At 43.6% G+C, this 17,258-nt stretch overlaps 1 protein-coding gene across 1 annotated transcript in view; it reads right to left on the bottom strand.

Annotated features, from left to right (window-relative positions):
- Window positions 1-504: 504 nt before the first annotated feature.
- The window catches only part of Reep3 (receptor accessory protein 3), a 79,720-nt gene continuing 62,966 nt past the window's right edge, over window positions 505-17,258 (bottom strand). The window contains exons 6-8 of the mRNA XM_028877216.2: window positions 9,105-9,249; window positions 1,830-1,975; window positions 505-721 (exon numbers count right to left, since the gene is read on the bottom strand). Of these exons, the coding sequence (XP_028733049.1) occupies window positions 665-721; window positions 1,830-1,975; window positions 9,105-9,249 (348 nt within the window). The 3' untranslated portion in view covers window positions 505-664. The remainder of the gene's footprint in view (window positions 722-1,829; window positions 1,976-9,104; window positions 9,250-17,258) is intronic.

The following is a 17,258-nucleotide window of genomic DNA, read 5'->3' as shown; positions in this document are numbered from 1 at the left end:
GGCGTAATTTGGACATGTCAGAACATCACAGACAACAAAAAAGACAGCATCGATACAATTTAAAGTAAATGTACAGTCATAAAATAAGTAAACAATTTTCAAGTGTGCAAAACCAGCCAGGAAAGTGCTATGTGGACACCTGGTTTTCAAATATCTGTTTCAAAACCTCTCAGCTCATGGTGGAAAGCTTCCAAGGCTTATGTAAGGGACATGTCACCACCTTACAGTATGTCTTTGTCACAACACTGGCTGCTCAGTGGCTGTCACCACTTTCCTGTGACAGATGTGGGTGGCATGGACGGGCGTAAACACAATGCGACACCAGAAGGGCAAGGTGTATCCTGAAGCAGAGACTTTTCAAGTATACCCTGGGTCTATGTTTTACCCTTAGATCCCAGACACTCAATGTTGCTGATGAAATCAGATAACATGATTCTCTGTAACTGTTGTTATATACATGCACATTAATAAACCTTACACAACTACATTTAGCAGTTAATATCTAAAAGTAATTGTTAAAGAAACGAACTATTTAATGTTATTAAAGTAAATCCCATCATTGCCACAATCGGAAGATTTAAAGTATAAGTCCTGAATACATTGAGTTAGAAAATGAAGTTGATTTGTTAGGATTATTTGTCTTGAGATAGGTGAGGTGTAGACGCTAAAAATACACCTGTGGTCTCTTCTTCACTTTATATTTTAGGGAACCATACCGCACCTAAAGAAAGAAAAGTATTAGTATTAATAAGAGGTAACCCAGCTGGGTAGTGGTGGCGCACGCCTTTAATCCCAGCACTGGGGAGACAGAGCCAGGTGGATCTCTATGAGTTCAAGGCCAGCCTGGTCTACCAAGTGAGATCCAGGACAGGCACCAAAACTACACAGAGAAACCCTGTCTGGAAAAAACAAACAAACAAACAAACAAACAAACAAAAACAACAAAACAAAAAACTAACCTAAACTAAAACAAAACCAAACAGACTGATTAATTTTTTAAAGTAGGTAGGTTTTAATAGTTCATCGTCATAGTACTTGTTCCACTCTTCCGACATAAAACATCAACTTTCTTGGGAGATCAGGCAGCCTCCTGGTCTAATTCAAGATCTACCTGGGCCACACAGGAGCTCTGTGCCAGTCTGGGCAACTTATTGAGACCCGGTCTCAAAATAAAAGGCGCTGGGAACGTGGCTCAGGAGTACAATGTTTGCATAGCCTTCATGGGACCCTTGGTTCAAATGCCAGTACAGCACCCAAATCAAACCATCAAAGCACCACCCATCCAAGCAATGCAAGTTACAACCTTACTAAGAACACCCACAGAAACGTAGCTGGTGATGTGATGGGCGTAGGCAGTACACAGGACATTCCCAATCACGGATGACAACACTGACTTCTTATTTCCATTTGGCTGAGTACAATGTCAGTAAGTGAGCCTTAGCGCACTGACACCGTGTGACAGCGGGTATATATCTACTATTTAATTATCATGTATGACTTGTTGAAAGCAACACTATGTAGTTAATTCTGTTAGCAGCTTTCCTTGCTTATATAGAGGGCAGCAACAGACAGTCACAGTAACTGTGGGGTTTTGCTAGGTGGAAATGCCACTTTCTACATAGAGCACAAAATAAGGACTTTCCTATTTCAAAATTTCTAGGGGGAGGAAATGTCCCTAACACACCTGCTTTTAAGAAAGAATTTCAACTACAATGCTGCCCTCTGATTGGAATCCTTCATTCACTGGCCATTTAATATCAGTAATGACAAAGTAGAAGGAAATCTCTCACATAGATCATTAGGAAAATAATTCCCCACTGCACACTGACCTCTTTGCGGCCTTTGATGGTCTTGACAGACTTCATGCTCTGGGATCGCCGCAGCCCCTTGTGAGTCACCATCTCGTCGTCCGAGAATGGCCCCTCCGCTTCTTCATCGGTTTGCTCACCTCCGTCTTTCAGTGGAATTCCATAGGCTAAACAAATGGTCAAGGGCAGCACGTTTTAGACACAGGACACCAGGCAACCTGCCTCTTCATCGGCCTGGCATGAAGGTCTAGCTGGGGCCTCTCTTCCCACTCATCTGGAAAGTGCTCCTGGCCCTTCCCCATGAACTTTGGCTTTGTGCACTACTGCAGATAAAGATCAGAAGACTCATTTCCTCCATGAACTTCTCCCTGATCCATTTCACTCATTTGCCTAATTCTTGTTTTTTTTGGGATGAGTCTTCTGTAGCCCAGACTGGGCTGGAACAAGGTGATGGCACCATGGCCAGCAGCCCAATCTTATTATGAATATTTTTATTTAAAAAATAAGCCAGCTGGGCAGTGGTGGCACACGCCTTTAATTCCAGCATTTGAGATGCAGAAGCAGGCTGATCTCTGTGAGTTCGAGGCCAGCCTGGTCTACAGAGCGAGATCCAGGACAGGCACCAAAACTACACAGCGAAACCCTGTCTTGACAAAACCAAATAAATAAGCAAATAAATAAGCAAATAAATAAGCAAATAAATAAGCAAATAAATAAATAATAAATAATAAATAATAAATAATAATAAATAATAAATAATAAATAATAAATAAATAATAAATAATAAATAATAAGCAAATAAATAAATAATAAATAAATAAATAAATAAATAAATAAATAAATAAATCAGCCAGAGGGCTGGGGAGCCAGCCCAGTGGGTAAGAGCACTTGTACAAGCATAAGGCGCTGAGTTCTGGTCCCGGAATTCAAGTAAAATGTGGGCATGGTGCTCTGGACTCTCCACTGCTGTGTGTACATTTCTGTGTGTTGTGCACAGAGAGACAAGAGGATCTCTGGGGTTTCCAGGTTGTTGGCGTAGCAAAATACACGTGCCCCAGGTTGAGGGAGAGACCCTGCCTCACAGGAATATGTGAGAGTGATAGCGGAGCATACACCACACAGTCAGGCATGATACACATCGGGAGCATTAAAAACTCAGAAGTAGAGAAGAAAGACTGATGTGTGTTTAAGGTCTGCCCGAGTTAAAGGTAAGACCCCAAGTCAAAGCAGGACTGGGGAGGTGACTCAGCCTGAGTTCGAGAAGGAGAACATGTAAAAAGGCAGAAGGAGAGAATGACTCCAAAACTGCCCTTTGACCTCTAAGTGCATAATAATAATAATATCTAAAATTAAAAAAGCCCAACACAGCCGGGCGGTGGAGGCACACGCCACACATCTTTAATCTCAGCACTTGGAAAACAGAGGCAGGTGGATCTCTGAGTTTGAAGCTAGCCTGGTCTACAGAGTGAGTTCCAGGACAGCCAGGGCTACACAGAGAAAACCTGTCTCTGAAAAACAAAGCAAAACAAACAGACAAGCCAAACCTAAACAACAACAACAACAAAAACAAAAACAAAGCCAAACAACACACACACAAAAACCCACCCCAGAATCTCTTTAAAATTTCCAAACAATGAGGTTAATACCCACACTATGTTTGTTTTTTAACAACAACAACAACAAAGGAAAAAACAGAGAAAAATAATCAGAAATGTTGTCAAGTTTCTTTTCACTCTCACATGAGTTGTACAAAACCCAAATGTGTTTTAGGCTGTCATTTGTGCCTCTGACTTTAATTAAGACCCACGCCCCTCTCCCACCTGTCACGTGGGAGGTCAACACCGGGAATGACAGGGGATGCCAAGGGAGACGCGAAGGGGCTACAGTCGGAGAGGTGAGTTCACTGGTGCACGGTCACAGTGCTGATCAAGAGCAGGAAGTTTCCGTTGAGAAAAACCACAGGCCATGACACAGACGTTAGAGGAAATGTTCAGCACCAAGATCAGCCAGGGCCCACAGGGCCAGCTGTTACGTGGGCCTATAAATACTCATCTCTGTCTGCTATGCAAGCGTCCAGGAGGGACGGTTACGCCAAGAAGTCTAGGGAGTATTCCAGGCTGGGAGTCAGGAGCAAGAGCACGCCATCTTGAAGAGAAGGCCCCCAGACACTGGCTTGTCTTATCGGGGTGACTTGTCAGGACATACTGCTGGGCTCCGCCCCTGGAAGCTTGTGATTCAGCAGGCCTGGGGTGGGGCAGAGATGAGCATCTCTAACGAGCCCTGGGGGAGGATGACCTAGCTCTGAGAAGCAAAACCTGAGGCTCCTGGTGAGAGGCAGACCAGGGCCAGTCCAAGGCAGTGAAGACGGGGTGGGCGCATGCGTGTACAGTTCCATGGCCCGAAGAAGTTTTAAATCCCTCTCTAATAAAGATAAGGAGCACAGGATAAGGGCCCAGGAGGAAGCAGGGATGAGTTCTTCTGTCAGGAAAATGACGTGGAACAAATGTCTATTAGTCAGCTGGCCCAGGACACAAATAATTTGAGATTTACAATGCAAACTGTGAACAGTTGCTAATATGCTTTTTACTCTCATAATAACATAAACGACTTTAATTATATATTAGGACAGAACAATTTTAGGCTGCCAAACATCTAGGCTCGAAATCAGGAAGGATTTGGAAGCAGAATCAGGCATTATTTTGGCCAGAATCCTTTGTTTTTCTGTAGTAGTCAAAAGAAGACTATCCCAGGCAGAAGTGAGTGTGAATGTAGAGAGCTGGAGCAGCAGAGGCTGCTGGGAGGAAATTCAAGCAAGCCAGGGAAATGTTCCTCTCTTAGGGTAAAATGAAGCCATATTTTCTCTCTCTTTGAAGAGATTTATGTTTTTTTTTTTAAAGATTATTTTAATTTTCATTATGTGTATGTGTGTCTCTGTGTGGATATGTGCATGTTAGTACAGGTGTCCACAGAGGCCAGAGGAGGGTACCTGTTCCTCTGGAGCAGGAGTTACAGGAGGCTATGAACTGACCAACATGAATGCTGGGAACTAAACTCAGGTTATCGGAAAGAGCAGTATTTGCTCTTAACCATGAAATCATCTCTCTAGTCCTCTGCCTCCTCTAAAAAAAAAAGCTACATTTATTTATTAAGTGTGTACAGTCATACATGGGCTTGTGTGCAAGGTCAGTCTGCAGGAGGTGGTTCTTGCCTTCCAACACCTGGGTCCTGGAAATGTAACTAAGTAAATGTAACTAAGTCATCATGCTTGGTGGTAAGCTCCTCTACTCACCCAGCTGAGCCTTACTGACGGCCCCCAGACCATTGTTATGTCTCGGGAAGCAGGCTTTTATGTATTTAAATGTTTCCTTTTTTAAACTGCCAAACATTTGTTTAAAAATAACTATTGTATAAGGAAGAAAGTAAATCAGAAAAAATCTAGAGGATGTCATTTATAGAGAGAGTTTTCTATTGTATTATTTATTTATTTATTTTTTTTTCAAAATAAGAGTATTAAGCCAGGTGGTGGTACAACACACCTTTAATCCTAGCCTTTGGGAAGCAGAGGCAGGTGGACCTCTGTGAGTTTGAGGCCAGTCTGGTCTACAGAACTAGTTTCAGGACAGTCAGAGCTACAGAGAGAAACCCTTTGTCAGAAAAAAAAAAAAAAAATCAAAATCAAAATAAGAGTATTGTGCTATTTCTGATTTTGAGTAATGGATTAAAACTAAATAAACAACACCCCCTAACGGAACAACAGAAAACACACACACATACACACACACACACACACACACACACACACACACACACACACACCACACCACACCACACCAGAGACAGTGTTAACCTTTTAGAACATCCTCCGGATTTTCCAGTATGTACAGACACGTAACAGGTTCACATCTCTTAATCCTTACCCCTGTGCCTCTGCAACATGGGGTCAAAACAGACGCTGTCTTACTGTCTGATTTCTCCTCCTCAGAATGTGACAACATTGGTTTTCAGGGCTAATAACCTAGGCACTTGACTCTTGTTATTATGAGAGGAGCAGTCCTGTACATATAGCTCCCAACGCTTATCTGGAAGCCTGTCCTCCAAAACGATCAGTTCATTTTAAACTCACAGAAAGTCCAAGAGGCTGGTCCATGACTCCCGGACTCTCCTTCAGCCTCCCAGGCTTTTGTCGCTGCCTCAACAAATCACCACTGATAATGCAGTGAAGGCACCGAGTGGGATTTCTGCCAGTGTCGTGTGGGACACGGGCTGTGGGAACTGCAGCTGCCAGGTTGACTCCAGCTCCCTCAGAGACCGGGAGTGCACACAGAGAGGACACACAGATCAGCACCTGCCGCTTGGCTTTTCCAGGCTCTGGCAGGGACACGTGCGTGCAGCTCCTCTCTGCCTGTGCGGCTCCCTCCAGCTCCAGCAGCTGTTTCAGCACAGCTGCATGAGCCCCTGAACAGAACTACTTTGCTGAGTCTGGTCAGCCCACACTCTGAGCAAACGAGGAGACTGTGATTGTTTTAGAAAACGGTTTGGGGTTTTTACAATTGACAAGGGGGGCTTTCTTGTTTGTTTGTCCACTCCCCCGCCCCCCCCATCCTCTGTCTTCTTCTGACAGGGTTTCTGTGTGCAGCTCTGGCTATTCTACTCACTCTACAGAGTGAGACCAGGCTGGCCTGGAACTCAAGAGATCTGCCTGCCTCTGCCTCCGCAGTGCTGGGATTAAAGGTGTGCACCACTCTGCTCAGATAATAAGAACATTTCTGATGGCTTCTTTTTGTCTTCAGGATGTGGGATGTGTTTTTCCTTCCTGTATGGTAACTTTCTCTCTCTCTCTCTCTCTCTCTCTCTCTCTCTCTCTCTCTCTCTCTCTCTCTCTCTCTCTCTCTTTCTCTCTCTCTCTCTCTCGACACAGGTCTCATGTAGCCCAGGCTGGCCAAACACTGCTAGGTAGTTGAGGTTGGCCCTGAATTTCTGTTCTTTCCTGTTCCCACCTCTTTCCAAATCTGAGTGCTTGGATTATAGGTGTGCACCACCAAGCTCTGTTTATGAACTGCTGGGGATGGAACCCAGGGCTTTCTGTATGTTAGTGGAGCACTCTACTAACTGAGCCACAGTCCAGCCTCAGGTCTTCATTCTTAAAAGCACTACTTAACCAATGGTTAGCTTGAGTATAACCTTTCAGACACTGGCCACCATTTTAAGTGTATTCATTTTTGGGAGAAAGTGGAAGATTTACTTTTATTATTTTTAATTACATGTATGTATATACATACATACATACATAATCTGTGTATGGGTATATACATATATGTGCATGAAGTTCGGGTATCCATGGAGGGCAGAGGAGTTGGAGTTAAGTAAGGCAGCTGTGAAGAAATGCTGGGAACTGAACTCGGGTTCTTTTCAAGAGCAGTGTGCCTTTCAACCAGTGAGTCAGCTCTCCTGCCCCAGCCTTTACTTTTTGAAGAGGAGCAATGGCTAAGGTGTGGAAGCTAACATTTGGGAAGCTGCGGAGAACTGCCAAGGGTTCAAGGCCAGCCTGGGCTACACTACAAAACTTGGTCTTTCAAAAAGAAAGAAAGAAAAAAAAGGAGAGGCTGTCATTTTATCTTAAAAATGAGCTTGAGCTATTATAAGGTGATGAGTTTCAGCCTCCCTCTCAAGAGAACGCAGTTTTTGAAAGAACGATTAATACTTTATAATGAAGAATGTCCTCCAGAGGACCCGAGATCAATTCCCAGCACCCACATGGCAGCTCACAACTGTCTGGATCTCCAGTTCCAGGGGATCTGACACCCTCACACAGACATGCGTGCGGGCTACTCAGCAATGCACATAAAAATATTAAAATTAAAAAAAAAAAAAGAATGTCCTCAGCATCTGAGTTTTCAGCCTGGATAAGAATGAAAATTGCAGCCGGGCGGTGGTGGCGCACGCCTTTAATCCCAGCACTCGGGAGGCAGAGCCAGGCGGATCTCTGTGAGTTCGAGGCCAGCCTGGACTACCAAGTGAGTCCCAGAAAGGTGCAAGGCTACACAGAGAAACCCTGTCTCAAAAAACAAACAAACAAAAAAAAGAAGATTGCTGCAGATGTGACACAGGATGAAGACACCCTGCTTGTTTATGTGCTGGCTTCCAAGACCACACCAGTTCAATCAAGCAAGGCACAAGACATGGCCACCGTGACAGGCTCATCACTTCTGCAGAAGATGCCTGCAAGCTCGCTCTTGAATTAGAGTGTGCGATCTCAACACATTTCCCGCTGGACTGATTTCATTTCGGTTTTGAGTCAGCGTTGGTCATGTGCTTCAGCCTTCTCACCTGTGAGTCAATGTCCTTACTTGTTCACAGAACTTACAGAGTGCTTACCCATGAGACTCTGCAGATGTCAACTGACGGTTCGAACAGAGAGTGCTGGTGACCAGTCAGAACTAAAGCAGGGGCGAGCTCTGAACCATGTCCACAGCTCCTACAAACTCCCAGACGCCCGAGAGGCCACAGCTCTGCTTTTAGCTGCATGACCTATCTATCTACCTTCCTTCCTTCCTTCCTTTTTTTTTTTTCAGGGTTTCTCTGTGTACCCTTGGCTGTCCCGGAACTTGCTCTGTAGACCAGGCTGGACTCAAGCTCACAGAGATCCACCTGCCTCTGCCTCTGCAGTGCTGGGATTAAAAGCGTGCACCACCATGCCCGGCTAGCTTCATGATTTCTGTGGGCAGCAAAGGGCAGGTAGCCGTCTGAGTTAGAGAAAATTTGGAAAGAAGGCGCTATAGCTTGGGGATGTAGTTCAGCTTGGGAGAGTGCTTGTGCAAATCCCTGGGGTTTTATCCCCAGGACTGCATCATACCAGGTGTGGTGCCGCACCCCCGGGCATGATACTTGGGAGGTTAGATGCAAGAGGACCAGCACGTTCATGGCCATCCTCAGCAAGCCTGGGCTGTGGCACCCTGTCTGGAAAACGGAAAGACAACACACCAAATAAGAAGCTCCAAAACATAGGCTTAAAATAAGTAAATTTTGCTGGGTGTGGTCGCTTACACCTGTCGTCCTAGCTCTGGGGAGGCAGAGGCAGGAGAATCAAAAGGTTGAAGACAGCCCCACCTATATAGAAAGTCTGAGGCCAGCATAAGCTACATGAGACTCTGTCTTGACAGTAACACTATCAATAGCCAGGTGAGTTCTGTGTCTGGTACCATGTATTATGCAGTCCCCGCCCCGCCCCGCCCCACCCCGCCCCGTCCCGCAGCCCACTTATGAGGGGCTCCTGTAGAGTACAGGGAATGAGCATACCTGCTGTTTCACTGGCTGGTTTGCTCTTCCTCTTCGCTTCTGGCAAAGTCTGGTAGGGTCTCTGTCCCACAGGCTCATCCCCTTGGATAGCCGTCAAATCATGCATGCTGAAACTTCGCAAACGCTCCGTTATGGCTCCTTGGCTCTGTTTAACAGAGACGTGGTAAGACCCGAGGGGCGAAAAAAAGATACTTTCAAATACTTAATATTCTTATATTTGTCACGCAACATGTTAGGGCATTTTATTATGAAACAATTTGTCATACAAATAACATCCCTGCTCATCTTATGATAAAAAAGCATCTAGAGAGGCTGACGTCTACCACAAATACCGCACACTGTTTATAGCTGCTTTATGACATCTGTATCAACATTAATCCATTTTCCTTTTTTATGCATTTCAAAGTATGTCATTACATCAACACATTTTATTCCAAGCATTTCAGCATTACACTAAACTTTAAGACGTGTTTTTATTTTTATTTTTTTAGTATAATGAGATTAACTTCAGAGAAAATAGCATCCATAATTCTGAGCTGCGGTTCAGTATTCTGGGTTAGTAACAGTAAAACTAGCCTGTTGGAACTTAACATTTATGACGTAGAGAAGCTCTTCAAGGAAAGACAGTGTTTTAAAACAAGCCTAAGTCAGGAGTGGTTAACAGCTCTAACTAGAACTAGGTAGGAAAAAGTTAGGAGCCAAATAATTTTGGATCCGAAACCATCTTCAGACAATGAATAACCCGGCAAGACATGTTCACCACAGTATATTTCATTTTGTCTTTATAAAAGGTTGATTCATTTTTATTTTAAGTGTATGAGCTGGTGCCCACACGTATGTATGTGTACTGCAGGGGTGCAGTGCCCTCGGAGGCCAGAAGAGACTGTCTGATCCCCTGGGACTGGAGGTAGAGACAATGAGGCACCTTGTGGGAGGCAGAAGTCAACCAGGTCCTCTGCAAGAGCAATGAACACCCCTAACCACTGAGCTGGCTCTCCAGCTCCTATTGTCTTAACAACATGACAGACATGAGCAAATATTTAAACGCAAATTAATGAAAAGGAAAACACAGCTTTGTTTGTTTGTTTGTTTTTCTGAGACAGGGTTTCTCTGGGTAGCCCTGGCTGTCCTTGAACTCATAGAGATCTGCCTGCCTCTGCTTCCCGAGGGATTAAAGGCATGTACCACCACCACAGGGCTGGAAATGAAGCTCCTTACTTTCACTAGCCACATCTAAGATGTCCATGGCTGTCCATGTTCGCAGTGGAAACTGCCCATGTCGGCCAGTACAGAGAGCATTCCCACCACACACAGCATTCAACAGTTTCCGTCACCACACAGCTTTCACGGGGACATTTATCTGAACTTTAAAGATATTATTTCCCTAAACTATGAAGCTTTGTAAAGAGAAAAAAAAATTCTAAATTTACCCACTTTAAATCTGCATAGCATACGGATGATTCATTGTTTTATTTATAGCTAGACTAAAAATACTTGTCTCAAGGCGTTTACACTGATTATTTCTTCTCACACATATGAATTTATGATTGCCTCTACTTATAACATTACCATGGAAACTCACCCATCACGGTTCATCTCTAAACTTCAAAGTTAAAGGTGTTACAAACATTGGGGCATTTCTTTTCGCTTGTATTTTACCCTGAAGAAACAGCCCTTCAATTCACAAGTCGAGATTCAGTACTCTAGGGTACTGATACCCTACTATGTCAAATCACACGCTGTTTCCACTCCCTAGGTAAGTTTTGTATTTCTACCATATGTTTTGAATTGTATAAGAACATTTAAAGTTGCGGCTGGAGAGAAAGCCCAGTGGCTATGAGTACTCAGTGCTCTTGTAGAGGACCCAGGTTCAATTCCCAGCACTCACACAGTACATCATCTGTAATTCCACTTGCAGGGGATCTGATACCCTCTTCTGACCTCCTTGGGCATCAAGCGTGCACATGGTAGGGGAGAGTAGCACTCTCCCATAAAAGAAGAAATATATCTTTAAAAAAAAGAGGAATGTTTCAAGTTCATTTCCCCTTTAAAATAAGTGGACTTCACACATTTAAAAGTTAGTTTTGGAGCTGGATGTGGTGGATCTCTGTGAGTTTGAGACCAGCCTGGTTGACAGAGTGAGTTCCAGGACAGTTAGGGCTACATAATGAAACTCTCTCTCAAGTAAATAAATACAGAAAAATTATTTTGTGGCCGAAGAAGTTGCTCAGTGGGTAAAGGTCCTCTCCAAGCAAGTCTGGCAACTTGAGTCTGATCCCCACTACCCATGGAAGAGTGGAATGAGGGAATCCACTCCCCATAGTTGTCCTCCACACACCCGTCTCTCCTCTATCATGCACACACAATAACAAATTTTAAAAGACTCTTGACAAACTTAGCTCATTGTATTTATTTTCTGTTGACCAGATAGCAATTTACTGATAACAGAGATAAGACGAGACATTTCAGAGACGAAGGTCAAGGAAGTGCCATGCTCCTCTCTCTGAAGGAAACCTTGTTTCCTCAGAACTGTCATGTTCTTTACTGTGCCCTTCTCTTTCCGTGAATCCTCACAATACTCCTGGACCGTTTTACCCATCCCATACCCAAACACAAACGGCATGCAAGTCCACATATTATGACTCGGGTCTTAAATGTTCCTTCAAAGGTGTATGTAGCCAGCCTGTCGAGTTACTGGCAGCCCTACAAGAGATGGTGTCTAGCAAAGGGAGGCCATGTGATGAGCCCTTGAAGGCGATCTTGGGGATCCGCCCCTTCTGGTGTCAGGAGATGAGTGGAGTGCTCTATTACCTGATTTGCCACAGGTCCAAGCGACAGCATCCACCAGTGATGGACTAAAACCTCTTTTAGTCAAAATAAACATTCTGAGTCGAAATAAACATTTCCCGGGGAAGCTGATTAACATGCTACACTACCCTCCCCGTGACTGGAGTACATACAGTCTCTACGATCTATTTATTTATTTAATGTAACTGGGTGTTTTGTCTGAATGTATGTCTGTGCACTGTATCCATGCAATGCCAGCGGAGGTCATAAGAGGGTGTGTTGGATCACCCAGAACTGGAGTTATAAACGGTTGTAAGCGCCATGTGGGTGCTTGGGAACAAACTTGGGGTCCTCTGAAACAGATCAGCCAGTACTCATAATGGATGAGCCACCTCTCAAGCCCCTTGAATATAGTTTCTAGGGCTGGTTTTAATGAGCTGAACTGCCACTGAGTACTGACTAGGTTAGTAATTGTACCATTGCAAGTGGTTTTAATTGGTGCAATCAGTAGATAAGACTTAACCTCACAGATGAACTAGAGTGCTGCTGTTACTTTTACTGCTGTATGATGTGTGTTTGCCATAGGAGCAAGATTTTAAGAAACCAGAAGACAGGGTGAGACTTAGGCTTCTGTCCTGGCAGACCATCTAGAATGGTTTTATATTGAGCAGGTCTATTGAGCAAACCAGGTATTCTTTTTATGACTATTTTCCCCCAACCGGACAGAAGTCAGAGTTATCTGAGAAGAGAAACATCAACTGAGAAAATGCCTTCATCATCTTGCTTGTATGCAGGTCTGTAGAGTGTTTTCTTGATTAAAGATTGATGGGGGAAGGACTAACGCTGGGCAAGTGGTCCCCAGTTGTCTAAGAAAGCAGGCTGAGCAAACCACGGGGAGCAAGCCATAAGCTGCACTCCTCTACGGACTCTGCTTCAGCTCCTGCCTTGGGGTCCTGCCCTGGCTTTCCCCAGTGATGGACTGTGAAAAAGCAGAAAGTGGGGTTCAGGGGGTAGCTGAGTTGGTAGAGTGTTCGCTTAGCACCAGCACGCAGGAGGTTCTGGGCTCCGTTCACAACATGGAATAAACAGGGCCTGGTGATGATGCACTGCCCATCATCCCAGCAATCAGGATATGGGGGCAGGAGGACGAGAGGTTTAAAGCTGTCCTCAGCTACAGAATGATGCTGAGGCCAGCTGGTGATACTTGGGACTAGCCTTGGGGAAGAAAGGAGGCATGGGGGGGGGTAGGGGAAGGAAAAGAAAAAGGAGGTATAAGCTGCTTTTTTTTTTTTTTTGAGGCCTCTGGACACATCAACAGTTCTGACTACCTTGGGAAACTGGATTTCCTACTATATAGTTTTTTTTTTTTTTTTAATAGACTAAAACACATCTCAAATGAGAACAGAGAGGTAAGTGTAGCACAGTGAAGTTGAAAAACATTCAATACGTTGTAATTATCCAGTGTAACTACTTCAAAGGAGAGGTGTAATTACAAAATAATCATATCCAAAGGGCAACCTGTTCACTCTAGTCTCATACCTTCAGCACAAAAGCCCATTAGTACAAGATTTACGTTTGCCGTGCAATGTGAAGTGGAAATACCTCCCCTGCCCCAGAGTCCTAATCACACCCAGGGAAGGATCACAAGCCTGCAGTACATGGGAAAATATGCAAAAATGAACAGTATGTTTAGACAGATGAGATGGGTGATTGACTGTCTTTCCTATCAAATGCTTCTTTAATATTATGAATTAGTAAGTTTATTTAATAAAGTTTAAGAAAATCTTCTTAAAAATTAGTTTTAAAATGTAACCTGCCAAGCGATGGGTTTTGCTATGGCATCTTTTTCATACACCTTTGTCCTTATCTGTCCTCCTCACGCTGGTTTAATGAAGACTTGATTATAATAACATGCTGCACGATAACAGTTTCTGCTCCATTGAACACTGTGGTTTTTGTATCTAATGCTTCACTCCCATCATCAAAAGAAAAACAGTCACTGTGAGTGGTGTGGCCCTTAATCCCAGCACTGTGGAGCCAGAGGTAAGCCAGCCAGGGTCACACAGTAGTGACCTTGCCTCAAACACGGAATAAAAATAAAAGAAGAAAAATAGTTTCCTCCCTATCTTTAAAAAAAAAATTATTTTTACCTTTTAAAATTGGGCGTGTGCCTGGGAGTCTGGTGTGGGGGTTGGTATGTGCGTGTGAGTGTTAGTGCCTAGAAGCCAGAGGCTGTAGCTGGAGTTACCGCACCCAGTGTGGTGCTGGGAACCAAACTCTGGTCCTCTGCAAGAGCAGTGTGTGCTCTTAACTACCAAGCCATCTCTCTGGCCCAGTCCCTCTGTTTTGAGGGCAAAGGAGGAATGCCTACTCAGTTATCACTAAAAAGCATATCTGCTTTGCTTCAATTAAATATGTATCCCTCTTCTTCTATTTGGCTTGTATAATAGTAATCAAAAGGATACTCCACTCTGGGTGGAGTATCTATAGAAACAGCATTCCAGGCAATCAGGAAGAAGGGGTCACCATCAACAAGGTATTTGCATACTCTGTCTCTTTTGATCTTATTCATGTCAGAACTATTAAGTACAGTGGGTATATAGCTCATGATTGTAATCTAAGCACTTGGGGCACTGAGGCAGGAAGGCCCTGAGTTCTAGGTAGCCATAAAGTGTTATCCTATTATGCTTTATTATAAACCTATGCTTTTCCAATGTAATTCTTGTTATCCTTTTCAGTTATTATAGCTATTCAGCTCTACTTCTCATGTGATGTGTGTTACATTTAATGGCTGCTAAGTTTAGTTCTCAATGTTGTGGAAACCTCCCTCTGGACAGTCAATAATAAAACTGATGGGGGCTGGAGAGATGGCTCAGTGGTTAAGAGCACTGACTATTCTTCCAGAGGACCTGGGTTCAATTCCCAGTATCCACATAGTGGCTCAGAACTGTCTGTAACTCCAGTTCCAGGGGATCTGACACCCTCACACAGACATATACATGGGCAAAACACCAAATATATATGCAGGCAAAACACTAATGCACATAAAATAAAAATAAATTATTAAAAAAAAAAAAAACTGATGAAGTCCTGGATGGACCTAGGTATATTCACATTAGGTGAATGATGTATCGTAGTGTTTCGAAGATTAGATATATACATCTATATGCTGTGGATATCGTTCTATATAAATAAAACACTGATGGCCAGTGACCAGGCAGGAAGTAGGTGGCCAGGCAGGAAGTAGGTGGGACAAGGAGAGAGGAGAATTCTGGGAAGCAGAAGGCTGAGGCAGAGAGACACTGCGAGCCGCTGCCATGACCAGCAGCATGTGAAGACACCGGTAAGCCACCAGCCACGTGGCAAGGTATAGATTTATGGAAATGGATTAATTTAAGCTATAAGAACAGTTAGCAAGAAGCCTGCCACGGCCATACAGTTTATAAGTGATATAAGCGTCTGAGTGATTATTTTATAAGTGGGTTGTGGGACTGCGGGGCTTGGGGAACCTGGAGAGAAGCCCTCCAGCAACATCTATATATGTATATCTATATATAATTACTGAAGAATAATCACTATATAGAGGAAAAATTAAAAAAGGAACTAGAAAATCAAAATGACTTGTAATCATTTCCTAAACTTCTTACACATGTGTGCATGGTTTCTTTAGTTTTTCTTTTTTTTTGATTTGTTACACCTTTGAAGCAGGTCTCTAATCTCATTGCACTACTCTTCTGAGCTGGATAAAATCTTTGGAGTGTTTCTACCCTGCAGGACAGTGAGCTGCCCTCCTGGCCTCTCCTCAGGTGTCAGAAGTGGCTCCTTGTAATGACCTAAAATGTCCCGGGGGTGGTGTAGGTGGGAGCACAAACCACTTCCAGTTGAGAGCTGCCATTCTGCAGATACAGCAGGTTTGTAGATATTAGATTTCAACCCCTGGCTTTAGAGACAAGAAAAGTGTTTAATTCTAACATCAGTGTAGACGGCTTGCCTACAGTCTTGTGGCTGATATGTGGGAGAATCCAAACTTAAAAAGAAAAAAAAAGCCGGGCGGTGGTGGCGCACGCCTTTAATCCCAGCACTCGGGAGGCAGAGCCAGGCGGATCTCTGTGAGTTCGAGGCCAGCCTGGGCTACCAAGTGAGTCCCAGGAAAGGCGCAAAGCTACACAGAGAAACCCTGTCTCGAAAAACCAAAAAAAAAAAAAAAAAAAAAAATCCAGACTAATTCAAGTGTTCTACAATTCAGTGTTGGTTACACTAATCCACTCTGTGGACTGTAAGGAAACAGGCGGAATTTCCTTTTCCCCACAGAAAAGGGGATGGGACTCTATAACCGAATAATCTCAAAATCCTTTCACAGACAGAAAGCCATTAAAACAGAGAGCAAGAGGTCAAGAATTTAAAGCCAATAATGGTGGCTTAAAAAGTCAATTAGATTGCAGCAATTTTACCTGCAGAGCTCTAATTTCTATAATTTTTTTTTGGGGGGGGTCTAGTAAAGAGCTGTGATAAGAAGAGGCTGCCAGAGTGAATCCTGAGGTAGCCACAGGGGCCAGCAGCTCTGTTCTTCACCTGCCCTTCACTGCATGGATGCTGGTCAGTCACATCAATGCCACCTGCGTCTCCCACGCGGAAGCAGGGACGTTGAGCATCCTCAGCAGAATCCTTGAAGGTCCTTCATGTATTTGTGCTTTGCTCAGCCAAAATAAACTTGTACACTGACCTTGTGAACAGATGCCTGGTAATGAGGCCAGAGGACTGAGTAACATTTTCAGAAAATGGCTTTACGGTGTAATAAATTTTCTGATTAGATTCCTGTTTTCATCTCTGACACGCTCAGGTGATTCAACCTGGGGATCCTAGGCAGGAAATCACCCTTATCTAAATATTATATGACCAGGGTAAGAATTTTTAGCCTGAAAGATATTTCTAACAAACTACATGTATATGTATTTATGTATACACACACACACACACACACACACACACACACACACACACACACATTAAACAATGCACACATTTAGGTATCATTTTTCTTTCAGTTTCTCTTTAATCATGACCTATTTCTTAGCTTGGTTCCAATTTACTTGAGTATGAAATGTCTGCTTCAGTAAGTCCTTTTGTGACAATAGATTTTTTTTTTTAAATGTCCCCAGAGATGAAACTAATTTCAGCCACTTAAAAAAAGCACAGTATACCTCGAGGCCAACAGAGCCGACATTATGTAGTACTCAACACAGTTATTGACTATTTCTAATAGACACAACAGAACCAAGAATCGAGTGTCTAGCACTCCTGGAGTCATGAGAACATGACATCATCTCATGCACTGAGACTTTTTTTTTGGTTAAAGAACCACAATGC

This window comes from Peromyscus leucopus, chromosome 16_21 (genome assembly GCF_004664715.2).
Source record: "Peromyscus leucopus breed LL Stock chromosome 16_21, UCI_PerLeu_2.1, whole genome shotgun sequence".
Classification (NCBI taxonomy): domain Eukaryota; kingdom Metazoa; phylum Chordata; class Mammalia; order Rodentia; family Cricetidae; genus Peromyscus; species Peromyscus leucopus.
This window is presented reverse-complemented; position numbering and strand designations above follow the sequence as displayed.